The sequence below is a fragment of the Astyanax mexicanus genome, chromosome 15 (genome assembly GCF_023375975.1).
Source record: "Astyanax mexicanus isolate ESR-SI-001 chromosome 15, AstMex3_surface, whole genome shotgun sequence".
Taxonomy (NCBI): Eukaryota; Metazoa; Chordata; class Actinopteri; order Characiformes; family Acestrorhamphidae; genus Astyanax; species Astyanax mexicanus.
The window spans coordinates 43,265,296-43,290,843 of NC_064422.1; the positions used below are offsets into that span (position 1 = coordinate 43,265,296).

At 37.9% G+C, this 25,548-nt stretch overlaps 2 protein-coding genes across 4 annotated transcripts in view; one reads left to right on the forward strand and one right to left on the reverse strand.

Moving 5' to 3' along the window:
* mkxa (mohawk homeobox a) overlaps nucleotides 1-25,548 on the forward strand; it is a 343,537-nt gene that overhangs the window by 190,495 nt on the left and 127,494 nt on the right. The gene's annotated exons all lie outside the window — the stretch shown is intronic.
* The window catches only part of afap1 (actin filament associated protein 1), a 123,019-nt gene that overhangs the window by 58,154 nt on the left and 39,317 nt on the right, over nucleotides 1-25,548 (reverse strand). For all 3 annotated transcript variants that reach the window (XM_022670295.2, XM_022670294.2, XM_022670296.2), the window contains exons 2-3: nucleotides 14,887-15,015; nucleotides 11,760-11,842 (exon numbers count right to left, since the gene is read on the reverse strand). In XM_022670295.2, coding sequence (XP_022526016.2) covers nucleotides 11,760-11,842; nucleotides 14,887-15,015 — 212 coding nt within the window. The remainder of the gene's footprint in view (nucleotides 1-11,759; nucleotides 11,843-14,886; nucleotides 15,016-25,548) is intronic.

Sequence of the window (25,548 nt, forward strand, 5' to 3'; positions counted from 1 at the left end):
GCAACCACCAGGGACACCATAGCATCACCTTATCAACCACTTAGCAACACCTTAGCAAAAATATAGCAACCACCATGCACATCATAGCAACACCTTAGCAATCACTTAGAAACAACATAGCAAACACCAGGGATACATATTAACACCTTAGCAACCACCTAGCAACACCTTAGCAACATCATAACAACCACCAGGGACACATAGCATCACCTTATCATCCACTTAGCAACACCTTAGCAACAATATAGCAACCACCAGGCACATCAGAGCAACACCTTAGCAATCACTTAGAAACACCATAGCAACAACATAGCAACCACCAGGCACATTAGAGCAACACCTTAGCGATCACTTAGAAACAACATAGCAAACACCAGGGATAACACATTAACACCTTAGCAACCACCTAGCAACACCTTAGCAACATCATAACAACCACCAGGGACACATAGCATCACCTTATCATCCACTTAGCAACACCTTAGCAACAATATAGCAACCACCAGGCACATCAGAGCAACACCTTAGCAATCGCTTAGAAACACAATAGCAACAACATAGCAACCACCAGGCACATTAGAGCAACACCTTAGCAATCACTTAGAAACACCATAGCAACAACATAGCAACCACCAGGCACATTAGAGCAACACCTTAGCAATCACTTAGAAACAACATAGCAAACACCAGGGATAACACATTAACACCTTAGCAACCACCTAGCAACACCTTAGCAACATCATAACAACCACCAGGGACACATAGCATCACCTTATCATCCACTTAGCAACACCTTAGCAACAATATAGCAACCACCAGGCACATCAGAGCAACACCTTAGCAATCACTTAGAAACAACATAGCAACCAACACGGACACCAGAGCAATGCCTTAGCAACCACCAGTGTTTAAATCCAATAAAAGTAATAAAAATCATAAAACAGACAACGTTTTAGTGATCCTACAAACAGAAAAGTGATGCATTTTGCAGGAATCGTGCAATCGATCCACGGTTCAGATGGAGTTCTTGTGTGTGAAAACAAACCAGAGATAATGAGAGTGCAAATTGTTCCTAATGCATTTTCCTCACTCTCTTCACAGTTCTGAACATTTCCAGAACATTGTTTTCTGTCACACGTCCACCGCATAAACTCTCGCTGGATACACCCCATAAAAACGAGATGCTCGCGTCTCCATGGCGACCGAGAAACGTGCACTGTTGTGAATGAATCATAATCCATTTTCCTCCTTTTGTCCATGACACAATGAGGGATTAGGTCATCGCATTCCAGCCTGCGGTCAGGCCTCCATAAAAGGGAGGACAGAAACACAGTGCAGCACAGAGCTGAACTCAGCAGAGTTTAAAAAAGTACATTTAGAGATTTTTCTTTTAAAAACAGTGGAGGAACCTTTTAATGTGCTACAAAACATTTTTATAAAGTTCTATATTTAAAAAATCACTCTCACATAAAGATAAAGATCTAATCAGCTCTATTCTATTCTTACCAGTTTCAGTCCCTTTCAGAATGAGCCGTTTAAGGGCTCTGTCACTTTTATGCAAATGAGCTGCTGCTGGCCACGCCCCATGTATATACTCTGAGCGTTTGCCACATGTTAGCGTTAGCTTGTGCTAATCACGCTTAACTATGAACGTACCTACATCTCCTTTATCTGTACCTATGCAGCAACATGCAAACACATTCTAATCTGATTTATGGAAATACATCACTTAGCAACCACCTAGCAACACATTAGCAACAATCTACCAACCATTTAGCACAAACATAGCAACCACCAGGGACACCATAGCAACACCTTAGCAAAGACCTGGCAAACACTTAGAAAGACGATAGCAACCAACACAGATATCATAGCAACGCCTCAGAAACAATATAGCAACCACCACAGATACCACAGTAACACCTCAGCAACCAACTAGCAACGCCTAAGCATAAATCTTGGCAACCACCAGGGACACCATAGCAACACCTTTGCAACCACCTAGAAACACCTTAGCAACAACATGGCAACAACATAGAAACAACATAGCAACCAATACGGATACCATAGCAACCACTTAGCAACATCTTCAGCAATCACTTTGAAACAACACAGCAACCAACACAGATACCACAGCAACGCCTTAAAAAACTTTTCGTAACACCATATAGTAATCAGCACAGACATTTTAAAAACACCTAGCAACCACTTAGAAACAACATGCCAACCAACATGGATACCATAGCAAAACCTTATCAACCACCTAGCAACCGCTTAGCAACACCTTAGCAACCAGGATGGACACCATAGCAACCACCTAGCAACCACTTAGTAACACCATAGCAACCGCTTAGCAACATCTTAGCAACCACAACTGATACCATAGCAACACCTTAGCAATCACCTTAGCAACCACCTAGCAACAACTTAACAACACCACTGCAACCACCATAGTGAACAGTGGGAGACATTTTTAGCTGCAAAACTATCCTGCATTTCCTTCAGGAATTTTAAAACAATACGTAGCAGGATTAGTCAGCAGACTTTGTCTGAGGGAGGAATCCTGAATGTTTTTAACGCACTTTTCTTATTGAGGTTTGCTCAATAAAATTGGATTTATACTTAACGTGTCATGACTAGAAACGGTACTGACTGTCATTTGCATCGACCACTTAGGAAAATCTGAGAATAATATCACATAATAATTTGAAACACGATGTAGATAATGTACATAAGTATATGATTCCTGGATTGATCTTGGAGACTGAAACTCATGGTTTATAGGGGCAAACAAAAAGTGAGTTTTGAATAATATATCTTCTTAAAATCACACTTACTTTAGCAAAAATAGTGAAGTTTGTGGTCGAACAGTTTGCCGTCTTTTAGCGCTTTGTAAGTGTGTGTGTTTATGTGTGTGTGTGTGTGTGAGAGTGTGTGTGTGTTTATGTGTGTGTGAGAAAGCGATACTTCTTAGCAGTCTTTAGCATTTTTGCTAAAGTAAGACTGATTTAGGGTTTGTGGGTGAATACTGAGAAGTGTTTTAGCTTCTCTAAAAGTGTGTGTGTGTGTGTGTGTGTGTGTGTGTGTGTGTGTAGGGATCTGATGTGAGGGGTGGGGAGGGGTTTAGAAGCCAACGTCAACACAGATGGAAGTCATTAACGTCTCAGCAGGGTCTGCAATGGCTGCCCGATATTCCCTTACAGCCCCCCTACCCCAACACACACACACACACACACACACACACACATACAGAATACACACACACACAGAATGAGGGAGAAACAATGGTGTAAAGGTGACTAGGAGGATGGAAGCGGAGCTGAAACAGCAAATAATATTCTTCAAAAAGAGGAATGGATTTTTATGTAATTGAAAAGATACAGATTTCATTTTCCAGCAGGACTTGGCACACTGCCCACACTGCCAAAAGTACCAACTGGTCTTATATAATATTCTAATTTTCCAAGACACTGATTTTTGGGTTTTCATTGGCTGTAAGTCATAATCATCAACAATAAAATAAATAAATTACTTACTTACACCTTAGCAACAACCTACCAACCACTTAGCAACACCATAGGAACACCAACATTTTAGAAAAAAAAAAAAAACAACCACCACAGATAACACAGCAACACCTTTTCAACAACATAGCACACACCACGGACACCATGGCACCACCTTAGCATCTTAACCGTCTAGCAACACCTTAGCAACCACCTAGCAAGCACTTAGAAAGACAATAGCAACCAAAACGGATACCGTAGCACGCCTTAGAAACAATATAGCAACCACCAGGGACACCATAGCAACACCTTAGCAACCACCTAGCAACAACATAGCAACCAACATGGATACCATAGCATCACCTTAGCACCCGCTTAGGACCACTTTAGCAACCATCTAGCAACACCTTAGCAACCACTTAGAAAGACGAAAGCAACCAAAACGGATACCGAAGTACGCCTAAGAAACAATATAGCAACCATCAGGGACACCATAGCAACACTCTAGCAACCACCTATCAACCACTTAGAAACAAGATAGCAACAAACACGGACACCATAAAAATGCCTTAGCAACCACCTAACAACCAATAAACCACCTAGCAATAAATAAACGCTTAAAATAGATCACTCTGTGTTTAATACATCTATATAATATATGAGTTTCACATTTTAATCTGAATTACTGAAATAAAGTAACTTTTCAATGATATTCTGTTTTTTTTCAGATGCACTAGTATATAGATGGTGTTCTCTGTATAGATTTGGTACTATATTAATAAAAAAAAGGGTTTTAAGGATATGTGATCTATTATTGTGGCTGATTTATTTATTTATTTATTATTATTATTATTATTTATTTATTTTTTTACATTTTACACTATGGATATGTAGCATTTTGTCTTGGTGTACATTTTTATACATAAACAACTTTAAGATTACACTGGCACTCATCAGGAGTTTCCTCTGTTGCACAGGATGAGTTCCTCAGAGTTACCAGCCTCAGAAACTGCAAGTTGACAATACCCCAGATATTCTTTTATATAAAAATTTTTATGATGAAACGGGCACTCATCAGGAGTAAAGAGTTTCCAAGCACAGCTCTTAAAGCAGCAGCAGTGTCTTGTTAGAAGTATTGTTACAGGTGTTGTTCTTACAGTGTATAAACTGTGCTATCTTACAGTGAGAGTTATATCTGATAATATACTGAAATTCGATGCGTAATTTGAACAATTTCCCAGATGGTGAAGGAGATTTGGTGAGTTTCTCTTCCTGCTGCTTATTTTCCTTCTTTTCTTTTTTCCTCCTCTTTTCTCCTTCGTCAGCTTGGCTGCACTTTCCCTTCTTCCTGTAAAAGGCAGCAGAGCTACAGCCAGACTGAAGTAGGTTAAACTAATAATAACAAAGCCGGGTATTCTCCCTCTCCTTCTCTCTCTTTCTGTATCTCTAACTCTCTCTAACTCTAACTCCCTCTCATTCTCTCTCTTTCTATTTCTCTCTCTCTCTCTTTCTATATCTCTAACTCTCTCTCTCTCTAACTCTAACTCCCTCTCATTCTCTCTCTTTCTATTTCTCTCTCTCTCTCTTTCTATATCTCTAACTCTCTCTCTCTCTAACTCTAACTCCCTCTCATTCTCTCTCTTTCTATTTCTCTCTCTCTCTTTCTATATCTCTAACTCTCTCTCTCTAACTCTAACTCCCTCTCCTTCTCTCTCTCTTTCTGTTTCTATTTCTCTCTCTCTCTCTAACTCTTTTTTCAATCTTTCTCTTTTTCTCTCTTTTTCTCACTCACTAACTCTCTCTCTCTCTAACTTTCTTTCTTTATCTCTCACTCTTTCTTTTTAACTCTCACTCACTCTTTTTCTCTCACTGTCTAACTTTCTCTTTCAATCTCTCTCAATCTTTTAATCTCTGCCTCTTTCTCTATCTTTTACTCTCTCGCCCCTCTCTCTCTCTCTCTCTCTCTCTCTCTCTCTCTCTCTCTCTCTTTCTCTGTGTCTCTAACTCTCTCTCTCACTCACTCTCTCTCTCTTTTTCTCACTCACTAACTCTTTATCTCTAACTCTCTCTCTAACTCTCTTTCTTTATCTCTCTGTATCTTTCTTTCTCTCCCCCCCCCTTTCTTTTTAACTCTCACTCTCTCTTTTTCTCTCACTGTCTAACTTTCCCTTTCAATCTCTCTCAATCTTTTAATCTCTGCCTCTTTCTCTATCTTTTACTCTCTCTCTCTCACTCTGTATCTCTCTCACTCTCTCTCTTTTTCTCTCACTCACTTTCTTTCTTTGTATCTTTCTTTAACTCTCTAACTCGCTCTTTCTCTCTCTAACCATCTCTCTCACTCTAACTCTCTCTCTCACACTTTTTTGGGTGCCACTTTAAAATAAGACTACCTTTATAAAGGGTTTATAAATGTTTAAGCCATCTATATTGTTGCCCTTTCTATGTATGTGTTATAACTGATTATTACTGTTTAAATTATTAATTATTAACCATTAATAAACTAACTGTAAACCATTTATAAACTCTTTATAAAGGTAGTATTATTTTAAAGTGGTAGTGATTTTTGTTCTCCTTTTCTCTCTCTCTCTCTCTCTGTTTCAATCTTTCTCCTCTATCTTTCACTCTGGACAGTGTCTCGTTCTCACTGTTCTAGAACATTCTTATTCATTTAAACAGTTCTAGAATATTTCACATTGTTTTTACACACTGTTCTAGAACATTGCTCCAGATGACCCACTGATATCTACAGTGTTCTCCCTCACCCACAGTTCTAGCATGTTCTCGCTTGTCTACAGTGTACAATGCCCCATCCACAATGTTCTAGAATCGTTTTTCAATGTCTTCTTCACACAGTTCTAGAGTGTTGGGTTCTAGAGTGCTGTGCAGTGTCTAATGTAAACTGTTCAGAACGCTGTAAAGTCTCCCGTTCACACTGTTCTCGCTTAGGTTTGATGGTTTGTTTGGTTCTTCAGTAAAAATATTCATATCGTGGGGGCGCCAAGTGGTTCAGCAGTCTAAAGCGCTGCCACTATGAGCAGGAGGTCACAGGTTCGAACCCCCGCTCATGCAGCTTTGCCATCAAGCTGCCGGCGCTCAGAGGGAGCACAATTGGCCCTGCTCCCTCTGGGTGGGTAGACGGCGCTCTCTCCCCACATCATTCCTAGGGTGATGTCTGCAGCACAGGGCGTCTGTGAGCTGATGTATCAGAACCGAGCCGCTGCGCTTTCCTCCGAGCGCGCTGGCTGCTCGGCAATGCTGCATCAGAGGAGGCATGTGCTAGTCTTCACCCTCCTGGTGTGTTGTGGCATTACTAGTATTAGGGGGAGTCCTAATAAGTGGGTCGGGTAATTGGTTGTGTAAATTGGGGAGAAAATGGGAAAAATTAGAAATAAAATTAATTTAAAAAAAAATATATATATATATATTCATATGGTAAGTTTTCCATGGCTGATTGGTCAGTAGGTTGTGTGTGTGTGTGTGTGTTGGTGCTCTGTTGTAAAGTCTGAGTAAAGCGAGGGAGGTAGTGAATGTGAAGCTAGCATTTAGCCGCCAGCGCGCGAACACCATGCAAACATTCCACCTCCGGGGTCATTACAGTACACACACACACAAACACACACACACTGCAGCAGCTGCTGCCAAACTCTAATACAACCAACCCACAGCCAGGCACACTTCAGCTCAACACACACACACACACACACACACTCCAGACATGGTTCTGGCCTCCTCGTGGCGTGGCGTCTGTTGTCCTGTCCGTGGCCCTTTTCCCCGCCCACACACTCTCTGCCCTTCTTCCCTCTCTCCTTTCCTCCCTCTATCCCTCTCTCCAGCTCCACCCACTCACGCTCTGACCACGCCCCTCTCAAGGCCCAGAGAAACTCTGTGTTTTCAAGATGGATATATTTACTCCCGCTGTTCTGATCTATATAATCCAACACCAGGCAGATTCACATTATCTACAGAATAGCAAAAATAAAGATACAAGGTTTTGACAGTGATGGTATTTACACACACACACACACACACACAGACATATAGAGTTGAGTGGATGAATGAATAGATAGATAATCGATAGATTAAATATACAACATAGATAGATCAATCAATACACAAAAAGAAGATAGATAGATAGATAGATAGATAGATAGATAGATAGATAGATAGATAGATAGATAGATAGATAGATAGATAGATAGATAGATAGATAGATAGATAGATCAATTAACAGATAGATCAATTAACAGATAGTAAGAGTTAGTAACATTCTAGTAAGAGTTAGCTTGTGCTAAATGGCAAAACACTAACAAAAAAATAAAAACAGAAAACTCATCTGCTGACATGCCACAGACAGTAGTTCCAGATCCCTCCTTCAGAAAAAGTCTGCTGGCTAAAAAGTTTACTTCTTATTAATAAAGGCTATTGGCTATAAATATTGCATAGTTGTAACATTTTATTATTGATTTTTATTGAGTTTTTTGTGTGAATTTAAGTCATATAGTCATATAGCCTATAAAGAAAAGCTCTACAGTTTGTGGCTGCTAACACATTAAAATGTTAAAACGCTAACCCTTTTATGTCTTTTCAAGCAGTATTTTCTAGTTTAAGTTTAAATTAGGATAGGTCAATGATTCTACGTCCTCATTAAAGTAATGTTGGGTTGTTAAAGTGCTTCATCAACAAAAGCAAAAGCAGAGCATTCTAGTAAGCATTAGCTTGTGCTAGATAGCAAAACATTAACAAGCTAGTTCATGCTTAACTGAGATAAAAAAAAAAAAAAACAGAAAACTAATCTGCTGACTTGCCACGGACAGTAGTTACAGATTCCTCCCTCAGAAGAAGTCTGCTAACTAAAAAGTTTACTTTTTATTGTAGAACTAAGTCTCTAAACCTAGATAGAAATGCTTTGTGGCTGATAACATATTAAAATGTTAAAATGCTAACTGTTTTATGTCTTTTTAATCAGTATTTCTACAGTTTAATTAAAATAATGAATGTTTCTGGTTGCAGACACTTCAAGAACTTACTTTAAAGACACTATAGATACTATATCATGTCCAGCTGCATCTCCAGATCTATCCCTGATTATAGAAAATGTGTGTGATGCTATTAGATGCTCTATTAGCACTCCTATACCCTCTACTACACAAACTGCAGGAACGGTCATACACACACACACATAAACTTTATAGCCGCTAAAGCTAGTTCATGCTTGTCTGCGATAGAAACAGAAAACTCATCTGCTGACTTGCCACGGACAGTAGTTACAGATTCCTCCCTCAGAAGAAGTCTAGTGGCTAAAAAGTGGCTAAAAACTTCTTATTAATATAGGCTATAAATATTGCTTAGTCATATAGCTAAGTCTATAAAGCTAGCTAGAAATTCTGTACAGTTTGTGGCTGCTAACATACTAAAATGCTAACTGTTTTATGTCTTTTTAATCAGTATTTTCTACAGTTTAATTAAAATAATGAATGTTTCTGATTGCAGACACTTAAAGAACTTACTTTAAAGACACTATTGATACTATATCATGTCCAGCTGCATCTCCAGATCTATCCCTGATTATAGAAAACGTGAGTGATGCTACTGGACGCTCTATCATAACTCCTATACCCTCTACCACACACTCTGCAGGAACTGTCACACACACACACACACACACATACACACACATAAACTTTACAGCACCTAAAGCTAGTTCATGCTTGTCTGCGATAGAAACAGAAAACTCATCTGCTGGCTTGCCACGGACAGTAGTTACAGATCCCTCCTTCAGAAGAAGTCTGCTGGCTAAAAAGTTTACTTCTTAATTTAATTAATAAAGGCTATAGGCTATAAATATTGCTTAGTTTTTAGTCGTATCATTGAGTTATCATGTCCATTTGCATCTCCAGATCTATCCCTGATTATAGAAAATGTGAGTGATGCTACTGGACGCTCTATCAACACTCCTATACCCTCTACCACACACTCTGCAGGAACTGTCTTACATACACACACACACACACACACATTTTGTTTTAATTTGTTTCACGTGTGACAGTCGACACCACAGCAAGGTCATGTGTTGGTGAACTTGAGATCATGTGACATGAAGGAAACTGATGTGAACACTTCCTGCTGCTGTTTTACGGATGCTATAAAAACGCCCTCTATAAGCAGCAGCATCACCACACCTGGACTCCAGCAGCTTCAGTACCTCACCGCATCTGTACCGCACACTATAGACGCTTTTATACAGCTTTAAAAACACCTGCAGACCTTAAAGAGGAAATATATCATACCTCTATTTACACAGGTTGGAATACTGTAGGTCTATATGCTCTGGAGAAAATGTTCTTTACACAAAATCTCTCTCACATAAAGATAAAGATCTCACCAGCTTAGCGTTAGCTTGTGCTAAACAGCAAAATGCAAACAAGCTAGTTCCTGCTAGACTGCGAAAGAAACACGAAACTCATTATTCATCTCAATTGCCACAGACAGTAGGTACAGATCCCTCCCTCAGAAGAAGTCTGCTGGCTAATCCTGCTGTGTACTGCCTGGGAATCTCAACCAGCAGAGTGAAATGGCCAACGTTTCTTCAACTGATCTTGTGGGTGGGGCTCTGGTGGAGGTTGACAGGTGAAGTGTGGAGTCAGAGTGGTTCTATGCATGTTTTCTCTTTTATTGTGATGTCACAATAAGGGAGGAGCATCCAAACTCAAACTTGGCTCATAGAAGCTTATGATTCCTGACACCTTGCAACCTCTTTTAGCTGATTCACAGAAAACTGATGGATGGATAGATTGATTTGGTTTTTGGTTTTTGGAGCGTTTATAGTGTTTATAGGGACAATTGAGAAGTGGAAATACAAAAAAACTAAAATCACAAAAAATGCTGTGTTTGCTTTAATCTGTTACTAGGCTCTGAATGCAACAACTCATTTGTAAACCTTTGTTAAGCTCGTAAAGTGAATTCTATGTAGAAACTCAATTGTAAACTTTTGTAAAACCAATTGTATTTAGCAACTCCTTTGAAAAGTTTCGTAAACTTTATCCAACATAGCAACTCTTTTTGTAAAATTTTGTTAAGGTTATCCAATTTAGCTACTTTTTTGTAAAGTTTTGTTAAAGTTATCCAATTTAGCTACTTTTTTGTAAAGTTTTGTTAAAGTTATCCAATTTAGCAACTTTTTTGTAAAGTTTTGCAAACTTATCCAACATAGCAACTCTTTTTGTAAAATTTTGTTAAGGTTATCCAATTTAGCTACTTTTTTGTAAAGTTTTGTTAAAGTTATCCAATTTAGCAACTTTTTTGTAAAGTTTTGCAAACTTATCCAACATAGCAACTCTTTTTGTAAAATTTTGTTAAGGTTATCCAATTTAGCTACTTTTTTGTAAAGTTTTGTTAAAGTTATCCAATTTAGCTACTTTTTTGTAAAGTTTTGTTAAAGTTATCCAATTTAGCAACTTTTTTGTAAAGTTTTGCAAACTTATCCAACATAGCAACTCTTTTTGTAAAATTTTGTTAAGGTTATCCAATTTAGCTACTTTTTTGTAAAGTTTTGTTAAAGTTATCCAATTTAGCAACTTTTTTGTAAAGTTTTGCAAACTTATCCAACAAAGCAACTCTTTTTAAGTTTTGTTAAGCTTATCCATCCTTTTTGTAAAGTTTTGTAAAGCTTATTTGTAAAGTAAATTCTATTTAGTAACTCAATTGTAAACTTTTGTAAAGCCAATTGCATCTCTTTGTAAAGTTTATCAAACCTAGCAACTCTTTTGTAAAGTTTTGTAAAGCTTATTCAAACTAGCAACTTTTTTTGTAAAGCGTATCCATCCTAGCAACTAAAGCGAATTAAATCTAAAGTTTTCTAAAGTAATTTTAATCTAGCAACTATTTTGTAAAGTTTTGTAAAGTAAATTCTACTAAGCAACACTTTCTGTACCATTTCGTAAAGCTTTTTTAAACAAGCAAGTCCTTTGTAAAGTTTTATAAACGCAATTCTATCTAAAAACTCATTTGTTAACCTTTTTTAAGCCTGTCCAACCTAGCAACTCTTTTGTAAAGTTTTGGAAAGCATGTGTAATTTAAAAATTAAATATTTTGTAAATGGATGTAAAACTTGTGTGAATATGGAAAAATGTGATAAATAAACTCTACTTCTACTTTTCACTAAACTCAGGGTAAACTGGTCTCAGCCATTCACAGTCAGTAATCAGGATCATGCTGTATCATGTGACCTGAATCAGGAAACATGTGAGCTCTTACCAGCCATGGATGAGGGATCTCTGGAAGGGGCATCTGAGGGGGGGCAGGAAGAGAGCTGTGGATTTCTGCCTTATAGGGCGGCTCTGAAACGGCAAAAACACAGAGAATGAAGCTAAAACTCACAAAACCCAGACTCTTATTATAATAACTGTGAATTTAGATACTATAATCTCTATTTTACTGATCTATAGGTGAGCCGTAACCACGCAGCTTTAGTCAGTGTGTCTTTGTCTTTGTTAAACATTGCTAAATAGTTAAGTAATAATAAAAAAAAAAGATTATACCACAGTTAGTTCCGACCCTGCGATGTGATTGGCTGAGAGGTGTTCTATGAGTGCTGTTATCAGCCGGTAATGCACTGTAACCGAAGCTCCGAAGGTAACCTAGCAACGATGCAGCGCTTACAAACCAAACAGCACAGCTACAAACAGAGCAGCAATGGAACTATTTCAACTGGTGGAGTTTTTATAACCAAACAGATCCTATTTTCTCCTCCTCTTTAACTCTTTAAAATATTTTAATAAACAGTGATAATGGAACTGTGCTATAATCGCAATAATACACTCGAGGTTTGTGCTATAACGTGTTATATTGCCAATATTGCATGTTATAGCACCAACATTGAGTGTATTATTGCTTAATTTATTAAAAAACAGTAGTAATTAGACATTCTTAAAGCTTAATAAACTTTAATGCTTAAGAATGTTAATGAATTGAGACTTTAGGTTAAAAATGTCTGTGCCAATTAGTGAAAATTAAGGATTAGTTGATACTTTTCTATTGTAAAGTGTTACTGAACTGTTTTTAGTTGTTTTTAGTTTACTCTCATGTACTGTAAGTGTATATAAGTGTATATATAGCCTCATAGTGGTTAAGGTAGGTGTACTGGGTGGTTAACTGTATATTATTACAGTCAGAAATAGCAGTAGTCATTTATTTAAGAAATAAAAAAACTGTACTTCCAGGCAGGGTGAGATCAGAGTGTGATGTAGTGAAGGACTGATAGAGAAGCAGTTCTGAAGTACGATGGAAGGAAGTGCAATATGAGTTTTAGAGAGACTGGAGGTGTGGATGATGTGAGGTAATGGGAGGAAAGCTGAGCTTCAGCAGGTAAGAAATACCCAAGATAAGAAGTGGAGTGGTGCAACGCAAATAAAAAATAGTGAAAATAGTGAATGTTTTTTTAAAATGTGCGTTTTAAAAAAACAGTCTTTTTTTATTTAAAGTTGGAACTGTATAATAACTGCGTCAATAAATCCTGAGTAAATAACCTGAGTAAATATAAAAAGCACTTTTTAAACGACAATTCATCAATCAGACTTTAACTAGGCCACTCCAAAACCTTGTTGTTTGTGTGCTTTGGGTCATTGTCCTGCTGTAGAACCCAAGTACTCCTGAGCTTGAGGTCACAGATGAACAGATGGATGGATACTCTCCTTCAGGATTTTTTGATAAACAGCAAAATCCCTGGTTCCAAGCAAGTTTTCAATCCAAAGAATATTTGTTCCACTCTTCTCTACAAAATTGTTTTAATTCAGACACTTTGAAGCATTTTCCAGCATAAACGTCCTGTTTAAGCTCATCCACAGCATCTTAATCAACCAGACTTTGACTAGACCCTCCCAAAACCTTTATTTATTGTTTTATTTAAGCCATTTAGAGGTGAAATTTGACTTGTTTGTGTGCTTTGGGTCATTGTCCTGCTGCAGAACCCAAGTACTCCAGAGCCTGAGGTCACAGATGAAAAGATGGACGGATATTTAGTCTCCTTCAGGATTGTCTGGTAAACAGCAGAATTCCTGCTTCCATCTATTACAGAAAGTTAAAGTCCAGCAGCCCCAGACCATCATAACACACACACACACACACACACACTACCACTATAATACTACGTTCAGTATTATTTCAGTTCTTTTTCGGAAATCATGTGTTAGTTTATAATTTTACACCAGATGTAAAAGGGAAACACACCTTCCAAAAAGTTCCACTTTTGTCTCGTCAGTCCTGTAAAGAATATTTACCCAAAGTTCTGGAGATCATCAAGATGTTAGTTGGTAAATGTGAGTTATCTTGGAATTCTCCAATGGAGACCATTTTCACCCGGTCTCTTTTTTATCATTGAATTATTAACACTGATCTTAACTGAGGTTTTAGTGAGATCCTGCAGTTCTTTAAATGTTGTCCTGTGTTCTTTTTTTGACCTCCTGGATGAGTTGTTCGTGCCCTTTTGGAGTCATTTTGTTCAGTTGGCCGGTCACTCCTGGGAAGGTTCACCAGTGTTCCATGTTTTTTCTCCATTAGTGAATAATAGTGAATCACTGTGGTTCTCTGGCGTCCCAAAGCTTTAGAAATAAATGACTTTATAACCTTTTCCAGACTGAATGATGATCAATGACTTTTCTGTTTTCTCATCTGTTGTTTGATTTTTTTCAGATCAGGGTATAATAATAATGTGCTGCTTTTTGAGATCTTTTATCTGCTTCGTGTTCTTTTTAAGTGATTTCTTGATTCTACAGGTCTGGCTAGTGCTGGGCGATAGGGGAAAAATCATATATCACGATATGTGATTTTTTTATATCACGATAACGATATATATCATGATATATCACATTTAAGTATGTTTTCAGTTATTCTTTGACAAATATGACCAAATTATGTGATTGCTTATATCATTTGTTCCAACTTTATTTCATTTTAAGTGACATTAATCCAAACTTTCACAAATGAGAATTTCTACCTTTTAGTGCAGCAATATATATGTGAATATATCAAATGAAAACAGATGAGGTAGATGCAGTAGCTCATTTTTTTAAGCTCTCATGAGTTTACTCACGTAAAGCAGCGTCACATAGCAAAAAAAACACATTATGAAGCTTTTTTCCCAAAGATTACTTTATTATCACTTATATAAACTGAGTTAAAGTATAAAGTATATAAATATACTTTATATATTTGCATGAATAATTGATGAAATTACTGTAGAAATTATAGAGATGATAGAAGGTAAGTAGCACCATAGACACTTTTCTATCATCCCCACGATATATTTATCATCATATTGCACAGCTCTATGTCTGGTAGTAATATTATAGAAGTATTAAGAATATATTAAGAGTTCAGGACTGACCTTTAGCAGACAGGACTCTGTGCAGGATGTTGGAGATCTGTTGTTTTTTCTCTCTCACTGCTGCAGTCAGATACTCCCGATCCAACAGCTCCAAAAACACCCGCAGCTCCGCCACCAGCTCCTCCATCGCTGCACACAAAACATATACATACAATTATTTGGTTATTTTACTTCATTAAAAGTGCATTTCCTTTATTATCTACATTTAAGTACAGGTAAACTGCATTTTCCAAGTCATTTTCCATATAGCAACTTTATCATAAGGTAGCATAGCAATAAAAATACATATACTATACAGGTAGAGCATATTTATATATCTCCAAACCATCACTGATTGGTAGAAACTTCACACTAGATCTCGAGCAGTTTGGACTGTGTGTCTCTCCACTCTTCCTCCAGACTCTGCTCCCTTCATTTACTTTAAATGAAATGTAAAATTTACTGATGATCAGTGATGGTTTGGAGAGACATGTCATCTGCTGGTGTTGGTCCACTGTGTTTTATTATCAAGTCTAAAGTCAGTGCAGTTTTGTTTTCCCACAAAATCTTACAGCACTTCATATCTTACAGCTTCCCTCTGCTACTGACAACTTTTACGGAGATGTGGATTTCATTTTCCAGCAGGACTTGGCACACTGCCCACAGTACTTCCAAAAGTACCAATTAGTTTTATACTGTATAATATTCAAATTTTCTGAGACACTGATTTTTGGGTTTTCATTGGCTGTAAGCCATAATCATTAATCAACAATAAAATAAATAAAGGCTTAAAATAGATCACTCTGTGTTTAATACATCTATATAATATATGAGTTTCACATTTTGAACTGAATTACTAAAATAAAGTAACTTTTCAATGATGTTCTAATTTTTTGAGATGCACTAGTATGTCATATGATGTTGAATATGTATGAAATATGTTAAAAATTAAGGATCTACATATATTGTAATGTGTCATATATTTGTATATAATAAGTGTGTGTATTGACAAAAAAAATCTGTATTTTATATGAAAATCATAGTAAAATATGAGATATCATGATTTGTTGGATTGTTTTTCTGAAGAAATTGAACCAAATCATTTTTGTAAGAAGATACACAGCTCTGGAAAAAAGATATTTAGAAGAGACCACTACAGTTACTGAATCAGTTTCTCTGATTTTGCTATTTATGGGTTTATGTTTGAGTAAAATGAACATTGTTGTTTTATTCTATAAACTACAGACAACATTTCTCCCAAATTCCAAATAAAAATATTCTCATTTAGAGCATTTATTTACAGAAAATGAGAAATGGCTGAAATAACATAGATAATGCAAAGAAAACAAGTTCATATTCATATTCAAGTTTTAAGAGTTCAGAAATTAATATTTGGTGGAATAACCCTGGTTGGTTTTTAATCACATTTTTTTTTCATGCATCTTGGCATCATGTTCTCCTCCACCAGTCTTACACACTGCTTTATGCTGCTTTACTCCTGGTGCAAAAATGTAAGCAGTTCAGTTTGGTGGTTTGATGGCTTGTGATCATCCATCTTCCTCTTATTATATTCTAGAGGTTTTTAACTTGGTAAAATTGAGTTTTTATCCCTCTGGATGGATGTTCTGCTCTTATCTCCTGCTGTAAAATTCAGCTGTGCTTTGTTTTTTGCTCTGTGCTCTGAGACGTTGGCAGGAATCCTGAGAGGGCAGTAAATTATGGGCATCAGTGGGCAGAATACCTGAGGAATCACAGCGACTATCAGAAGTGAATTGCAGCTCTGTAAATTCAGCTCTGTATAAAACTGCAGCACATAGCTGAGGCTTTAGCTAATCCTGAGAGAGCCGGGGGAAGGCGGGGGGGGGGGGGGTTATGCTGCAGGGCCTGAATTTGATATAACACAGGGAACAGCGCTCAGTGATTAGAGCGCGCCATGAAATGAAGTGTAACACAGCAAATTGAGTGTGTCACAGTGGTGAAACACAGGCCTTGTATGGCTAAGAAACGTCAGGATTGATTAAGGTGGCGGCGCGAGACTGTGCCCCTCTGCCAACCAGCAGGAAGAGGAGGAAAAGTGATTAGCTGTCATGTGAGGTAATGCGGGATTTCCCACTTCCCCTCAGAAAAGTACCTTCAGAACAGCCAATTCTTCTATCTCATCTATTCTACCTTCTATACGATGTTTAGATAGTTAACCGATGAGATTGAGCACTTAGACACAGTTGAATTAGATATATTATGTGTTTATATGTGCAGTAAATATATAGGTTATTCATGTATGGGAAGAAAATATATTTATATCATCAAATGCATGAGGGTAAAACACTGAAATTCACACTGAGAAAATGTTTTAGCTGGCTGGTTTGTTGCTGGGATGAGTGGTTGTTTGTGTGAGTAGATGGATGATTGGTTGGTAAAGTGAGTGATTGGTGGGTTGGCTGGTTAATTGGACTGTTGGTTAGGATGTTAATGGGTTGAGTTTGTGGTTGATTGATTGGTTGTTTTGTTAAGCAAGTGATTGATTGGTTGGGTGTGTGGTTGGTTGGTTGATTGGTTGTTTAAGTGAGTGGTTGGTGAATTGGCTGGTTGATTGGATGGGTGTGTGGTTGGTTGATTGGTTTGTTGGTTGGTTAACTGGACTGTTGGTCAGGAGGTATACTGGTTGGGTGTGTGGTTGGTTGTTTGGTTAAGTGAGTGGTTGATTGGTTGGGTGTGTGGTTGATTGGTTTGTTAAGTGAGTGATTGGTGGGTTGGCTGGTTGATTGGATGGGTGTGTGGTTGGTTGATTGGTTTGTTGGTTGGTTAACTGGACTGTTGGTCAGGAGGTATACTGGTTGGTTGGGTGTGTGGTTGATTGGTTTGTTAAGTGAGTGATTGGTGGGTTGGCTGGTTGATTGGACTGTTAGTTAGGAGGTTGACTAGTTGGGTGTGTGTTTAGTTGATTGGGTGTGTGGTTGGTTGGTTAACGGAGTGGTTGGTGGGTTGGCTGATTGATTGGACTCTTGGTTAGGAAGTTGACGGGTTGAGTGTGTGGTTGGTTGATTGTTTTTTTTTGGTTAAGTGAGTGGTTGATTGGTTGGTTGAGTGTGTGGTTGACTGGTTGATTGTTGGGTTGATTGGTTGGTTGGATTATTGGCTAGTTTGTTGGTTAAGTCTGTGGTTGGTTGATTGTTTGGTTGGTTGGTTGGTTGGTTGGTTGGGAAGTTGTATAGGTGTATAGTTGGTTGATCAGTTGATTGGTTAAGTGAGTGGTGGGTGGTTGGGATGTTGGGTGTATAGCTGGTTGATTGCTTGGTTGGTTCAGAGGTTGGCTAGTTTGTGGATGGTTGGTTGATTGGCTGGATGGGTGTGCATGTTGTATAGCAAATGTATAACTGCAGGTAGCAACAAACTTTCAAATTTAAGGTGACTTAAATTTCTGTAATTTTAATACACAGCTTTTAATGCAGATTAAAGAATGGTGGCTAAACATTGTGAAAGGAAATACACATTAAAAGCCAACCGAGTGCATCAAACCACCGGCGCAGTGAGCGGTGCATGGCATGCACAAATGAGGACCACCTTCAGTCTACGCTTTGGGGCAACTGAAGAGAAAAAAAAAAACAGAAGAGAAAACACGCCAGCCTCACAAAACACACACACACACACACACTCACACCTGCCAACACACACTCTCCTGCCCCGACAAAGCCTTGTGTCAACACCATCACATGCTGAAAGACAGTCTGTGCAGCTTCCAAAAACAGAGCGTCGGTCTTCAGAGGAGCGGCGGACATGCCTGGAGCTGAACAGCCACGACGACGCGTCCAATAAAACAGGCATTTAAACACTCCGAGCCAGAAACACAGCGGCCTGATTCTCTACTGCAGAGCTTTAAACAGCTGGAGGCTCTGAACTCTGACACCACAACAAGCAGTTTTATTTTTATTCCCAAGACTTTACTAACACTTTCACTAATATCTCCCATCATTTAAACTGTTTAAAACATTTTTGGGGATGCACTGAATATTTGACTTAATATTGAGACCAAATAATTGATACCAAACTAATAAAAAATCATTTAAATAACATAATTTTCACACTATAGGGCACAATTTCTTTAATCCTTTCATTTTCCCAAAAATCGACAGTGCAGTAAAGCCACTCTGCTGAAGTACAGCATTATAAAGTTGAGTTTTTAGTAAAGTTTCTTCAGCACTAAGGTTGAAGCAGTATTAGCATTAGCTGCTAATCATGCTAAGCACTACACCTTTTTCACTATTCAGAGGTGAGTATTATTATTGGACTGTAGCTTGCTGCTAACCCCAGCCAGCACTGCTGGAGCAGCATTAGCATTATCTGCTAATCACGCTAAGCGCAACCCCTTTTTCACTATTCAGAGGTGAGTATTATTATTGGACTGTAGCCTGCTGCTAACCTCAGCTAGCATTTCTGAAGCAGCATTAGCATTACCTGCTAACCACAACAAGTGCTAGCTCTGGTGCAGTTCAACTAAAGGGGCATATTAGACTGTAGCTAATAGCACCCTGGCTTACAGAAACACACAGTGCATTGATGATATATATATATATATATATATATACAGGTTCCTCAGTGCATTAACTAGCACTAACTAGTGCTAGCGGTTAACCTCTAATGCTGCTGCACCAAGCCTTAGTGGAAATCTGGAAATCTAAGCTTACTGTAAAGAAAGGAAGCACTTTGCTCACCCAAATATACAGTTGTCAGGAGATAAATCTGTGTAGATTAACATTTTTATATTAATTTACTTTCACTACAAACAGCAGAATAGTTGTATTATTGAAAATAATCTTGATAATTGCTATTTTTTGCAATATTTAAAACTCTTGGTGATATCATTGTGTACAATACAATAAAAATTTAGGCAGGATAACTGAAAGTCTTTAAATCTCAACAAATTGCCTCAAAGTATTTAAGGAAAAATTCAAGTTATCCAGGCTTACAATGTGGGATGTTAGCATTTTATGCTAATTTTGTAATATATATATTTTTGGAAAGTAAGATAAGTATACACATTTAATTTATTCAAGCAATCCCAAGTCCCTTTGTAAGTCACACACACACACACACACACACACACAGCTTTTCTAGTCTCCACATGTGTGTGAAATGGGGATCCCCACAGTAAAATCATCACCGCCGGCTCTACCAGCCTCGCCAAGCCTGTTGTGAAACTTTTGTATATGTATGAAATGAGTGTGCGTGCGAGAGTGTGTGTGTGTGTGTGTGTGTGAGAGAGTGTGTGTGTGTGTTTGTGTGTGTTGATGTGTAATGTGTTGTCATGGTTTAATACCACCCAGGCAGTTGAAGGGCCACAACAACCCAGATGATCTTTACCATGTATCTTTACCCTTTTGTACAACCTGCATAAGGTGCGTCTCGATGCACATTGCTATCTTACACCCCGTCAACAGTTTATTGTCACGTCTTGCGTCCGCACTGTTAAAATATTGTCAGAGTTTAGGAATAAATCTACAATGATGGGCGTGGTGGTCTGTGAGGTGGAAGTGAGGTGTGTTTAGGTAAATTTCTGCTGTGTTTCTATATATTTTGGAGGTGGAAAACACAGGAGCTCCACTAGCACTGTGTGTGTGTGTATTAAACTGTACAGATCCATATGTCTAGGTTGATTTGTAGAGCGGCATATGCAATCAAACATCTTTAACTGTTTAGAAACCCGCAGCAAGCTTCTGTAGGAGGATCACTTCCTCTACAATCTCTCTCTCTCTCTCTCTCTCTGTTTACATAACTCCATTCTTCCGTCACAATCATACTAGTAATGCCCAACCACTTCGGGAACACCTACACAACCTCCTGGGATATCATAGCAACCGCTTTACAACCACCTATAAATCACTAAGAAACACCACAGTTTTGCACATTAGATTTGCATTTTCTCAGTCAGTTTGGAATGCAGGCTTTCAGTTAACAGCTGTGCTGAACTCATCAAGAGTTAATTACTTGAATTTCTTGTCTCTTAATAAAGTGTTTGAGAGCATCAGTTGTAAAGTAGTTACAGGTATACAGTGAATAGTGAATATTTGAGTAATGTTCTAATCCAGATTATGAAAAGCAAAAACTTTTTTACTCAACTAAATAAAGAAAAAAAAATGACTTTATAAAAAACTGAAGGTCCAGGTACAAATCACGCAGTTTATTAACAAAGCAGCTAGGCTTACAAGAGTAGTTAGGGGCAGGCAGGGTCAATAAACAACATACCAGAGCGTAGTCAGGCAAAAACAGGGTCAAACACGGTAAATCCAGCAAAGAGAGGGCAAAAATAAAAGATTACAAAAATGTTTAGCAACCAAATAAACAATAGAGAGTGCAAGGCAAAAAGCTAGAGTCTGTAAAACAAAAGCAAGTCGGTAACAAAGGGAAAAAACTAAGGAAACATTGTAGGCATTGTAAAAGAGCTAGAAAGCTATATTCAATATTCAGCAGGGAACTGAGCAAACTGAAGGGTATTTATACTAAAAAGGCCAGGTTGAAACAATCAGTAGCTGGGGGAGCAGGAACACTGTAGTGTCACATGAGTCACAGCTGAGTGAGGGAAGTCCTGTGTGAGTGCATGCTGGGAAATGCAGTCACTAAGTATGCTGAGTAGTTCCGAGTCCACAGTCAGTCAACCCAAAAAGAAGAATTTCAAAGACCATCAGTAACACTATAATGCTGAAACTGGCTCTCATCAGGACCACCCCAGGAAAGAGAGAAAGAGTAAGAGTTTCCTCTGTTGTACAGGATGAGTTTATCAGAGTTACCAGCATCAGAAACCACAAGTTAACAAACATCTCCCCAGATAAGAGCATCTAAATGTTTCTTCACAGAGTATTTTGGTTTGTTTAACACTTTTAAGATACTACATGATTCCTGATGTGTTCCTTCATAGTCTGGATCACTTTACCATTCATTTACTATGTAGGAAATAAATGAAAACATTAACATTATTTCTATTATGAACAACCTATTATTTCGGAACAAAACATATATACTTGTTTTTCAAATTAATTTAATACTAATAATTTAACACATTTTTTTTTTCAACTAATTCAGCATACTGTGTTATGTTTCGAGATTGGATAATACAGAGACTATGATAATTGCATACAAATAATTCACAAATAATACATACATGATATTTTCGAGTAGTTTAGTTGTAGAGAACATTTTATTTGCATTCTACCTGTGTTGCCATAATTCTTTTAGAATAGGTGGTTATATTGCAAATGTATGCTGTTTTGCACTGTTAAAAGAAACACCCTTGAATGCCAATGAAAAACAGCTTTCAGTACCATAAATATATACTTATATATTATATACAGATTATACAGAATACAGTCATATGAAAAAGTTTGGGCACCCCTATTAATCTTAATAATTTTTAGTTGTAAATATTTGGGTGTTTGAAACAGCCATTTCAGTTTGATATATCTAATAACTGATGGACACAGTAATATTTCAGGATTGAAATGAGGTTTATTGCACTAACAGAAAATGTGCAAAATGCATTAAACCTACTACAAAAGCACACCTCAGGCGACTCTGTTTGTGGCGTGTTGCAGAAATGGCTTCTTTCGCATCACTCTCCTATACAGCTTCTCCTCGTGCAAAGTGCGCTGTATTGTTGACCGATGCACAGTGACGCCATCTGCAGCAAGATGATGCTGCAGCTCTTTGGAGGTGGTCTGTGGATTGTCCTTGACTGTTCTCACCATGCTTCTTCTCTGCCTTTCTGATATTTTTCTTGGCCTGCCACTTCTGGGCTTAACAAGAACTGTCCCTGTGCTCTTCCATTTCCTTACTATGTTCCTCACAGTGGAAACTGACAGGTTAAATCTCTGAGACAACTTTTTGTATCCTTCCCCTGAACAACTATGTTGAACAATCTTTGTTTTTAGATCATTTGAGAGTTGTTTTGATGAGCCCATGATGCCACTCTTCAGAGGAGATTCAAATAGGAGAACAACTTGCTATTGGCCACCTTAAATACCTTTTCTCATGATTGGATACACCTGGCTATGAAGTTCAAAGCTCAATGAGGTTACCAAACCAATTTAGTGCTTCAGTAAGTCAGTAAAAAGTAGTTAGGAGTATTCAAATCAATACAATGATAAGGGTGCCCATACTTTTGCACCGGTCCAATTTTGGTTTAATGCATATTGCACATTTTCTGTTAGTACAATAAACCTCATTTCAATCCTGAAATATTACTGTGTCCATCAGTTATTAGATATATCAAACTGAAATGGCTGTTTCAAACGCCCAAATATTTAGAACTAAAAATGATTAAGATTAATAGGGGTGCCCAAACTTTTTCATATGACTGTGTATACAGAATGAGCTTTTTTTGTTTTTACAGTACAAACAAAAATATAAAATTATATTATGTTACACGTTTATTCCTATACCCCCACCCTCCATCCCTTATTTCATTTTCAGGAAGTTGGCAACCCGAGTGTTATGTTAGCGTGTCTCTATCGCTTTAAGGGCTCCTTCTGTTTGGGTTGTGTTTTCTCTTTGAAGTCTGATGACAGAGCTTTAGCACACGGCTAATGTTGACAGAGCGACGGGTCTGACGGAGACCAGAACCCCAGAATTTACTCAGACAACAGAACTCAGACACCAGCTACTCTCAGGAATGCTACTGGGTGCCAGAGGTTATGGATTTGATGGTACACGGGAGGAAGATAACTGTAAAACAATTAAATCTACTATAGTCAGTAATGAATGGAGCCACACAGTGATACACTTGTAAACGAAAAGTGCTTTTAAAGTACATACTGTATGTTCTGCACTATAAGATGCACTTAAAATAATTTAATTTTCCCAAAAATCGTCAGTGCTCCTTATGTATGAATTCTACCAGTCAGGTATTAAGGAGCAGTAAAAGCCACTCTGCTGAAGTACAGAGTTATACAGGAGTTTCAGTAAAGTTTCTCCAGCATTAAGACTGGAGCAGTATTAGCATTAGCCGCTAACAGTGCTAAGCACTAGCTCTTTCACCGTTCAGAGGTGAGTATTATTTGCCTGTAGCCTGCTGCTAACCTGGGCTAGCACTGCTGGAACAGCATTTGCATTAGCTGCTAAACGCTAGCTCTTTCACCATTCAGAGGGGAGTGTATTGGACAGTAGTCTGTTTGTTTAAAGTTGGGTAGATTCAAGTCTGTGTTTTTTAAACCACTTTTTTAATACACTTAAATTATATTGTAAATGTATAATTTTGCATATTGATGCACATATTGTGTGCACCCTAATGCTTCTGGGAAAACAAATACACTTTAAGCAGTATTTAATGCCACTATATATATTTTCTATCATTTATATTTCATAATTTAAAGCATATTGCTTAAAAGGCATTTTATGGAAATACCGAGATTTAAAGTACATTTAAAGTGTATTTTCATAAAGTATATAAGAAAATTCTTTACCTAATTGGAACATATTTTTAATGCTTCTAAGGGTAATGAGTGTTTGAGAGTAACACAATGTAATTATACACTTTTACACAAGATTTACTCTGAAGAAACACATCTTTACGCATATAGAGGAATAAAATGAACATTCTCCACATTTTATACAGTTTTGATTTATTGTTACTACATCAAAAATATACTTCAATGATAAAAATAACATTACTGTTCTTGTAAATTCACAGTGTGGTCATTTTCTCTGCTGAGAAGCACTGGAAGCATCCACGTAGCTGCGCTGTTAAAATAGCAATCCGCCAAAGTCAGAGCTCACCTGGCTCTTAAAGGGAATGATGAGCAAGTGACACACTGATTGGTTTATTTGAAGTTACGGCCAAAATTAACCACACCCATGATTAGCTAAGAGAATTAGTACATGTTTTTTGAGGGTTTTGAGTTGTGCAAGGTGTACTTTTCCTGTCGTTACGATAGCAAAGACACACTGACACGCCCCCTAAATCAAGCTGCACTGTGCACGGTTGACAGCTTGTCTATAGATCACTAAAATATGACAAAGGTACATTGGACTACACTAGTGTAGTTCAATTTATTTTACATGCTTTCACTGAAAGAAAGAACGAGTGAGAAAGAGAGAAAGAGAGAGAGAGAGAGATGGAGAGAGGGATAGTGGTTGAGAGTGGGGTTGTTATAAAGGCACCATGAAGTCTCCCAGTTACCCCAGTAGGAGCATTCCCAAACCACTGCCCCCCCCCTCCAACTCACCCCGAGCCCTCAACTCACAGCGGCCTACAGATTAGTGCTCTGTAATTTCACACACACACACACACACACACACACACACACACACACACAGATGCACAGCTATTGGAATATACCCTCTCATTGATGATCAGCGGTCTGTTTGATGTATCTCTCCACACATCTGGAGATTTACTGTAGTCCATCATTAGCGGAGGAATGGAGCATCTGCTGGGTATTTATACTCTTTACTTTTACTGTGTCATTTAGCTGTCTCACTCACTCACTGAGGTGTATTTCACACACACACACACACACACACACACACACTTATTCCACACCAACATCTGGATACATGCAACTATCTGCCTGAAAAACAGTTTACATAAACCTATACAGTACAGGTGCTGGAAATACAGTATACAGACTAGTAGCTCTCCAGCCCAGAGGGTTGTTGAACCCAATTGCAGAACAGTTGATCTCAAAGCAGATAAAC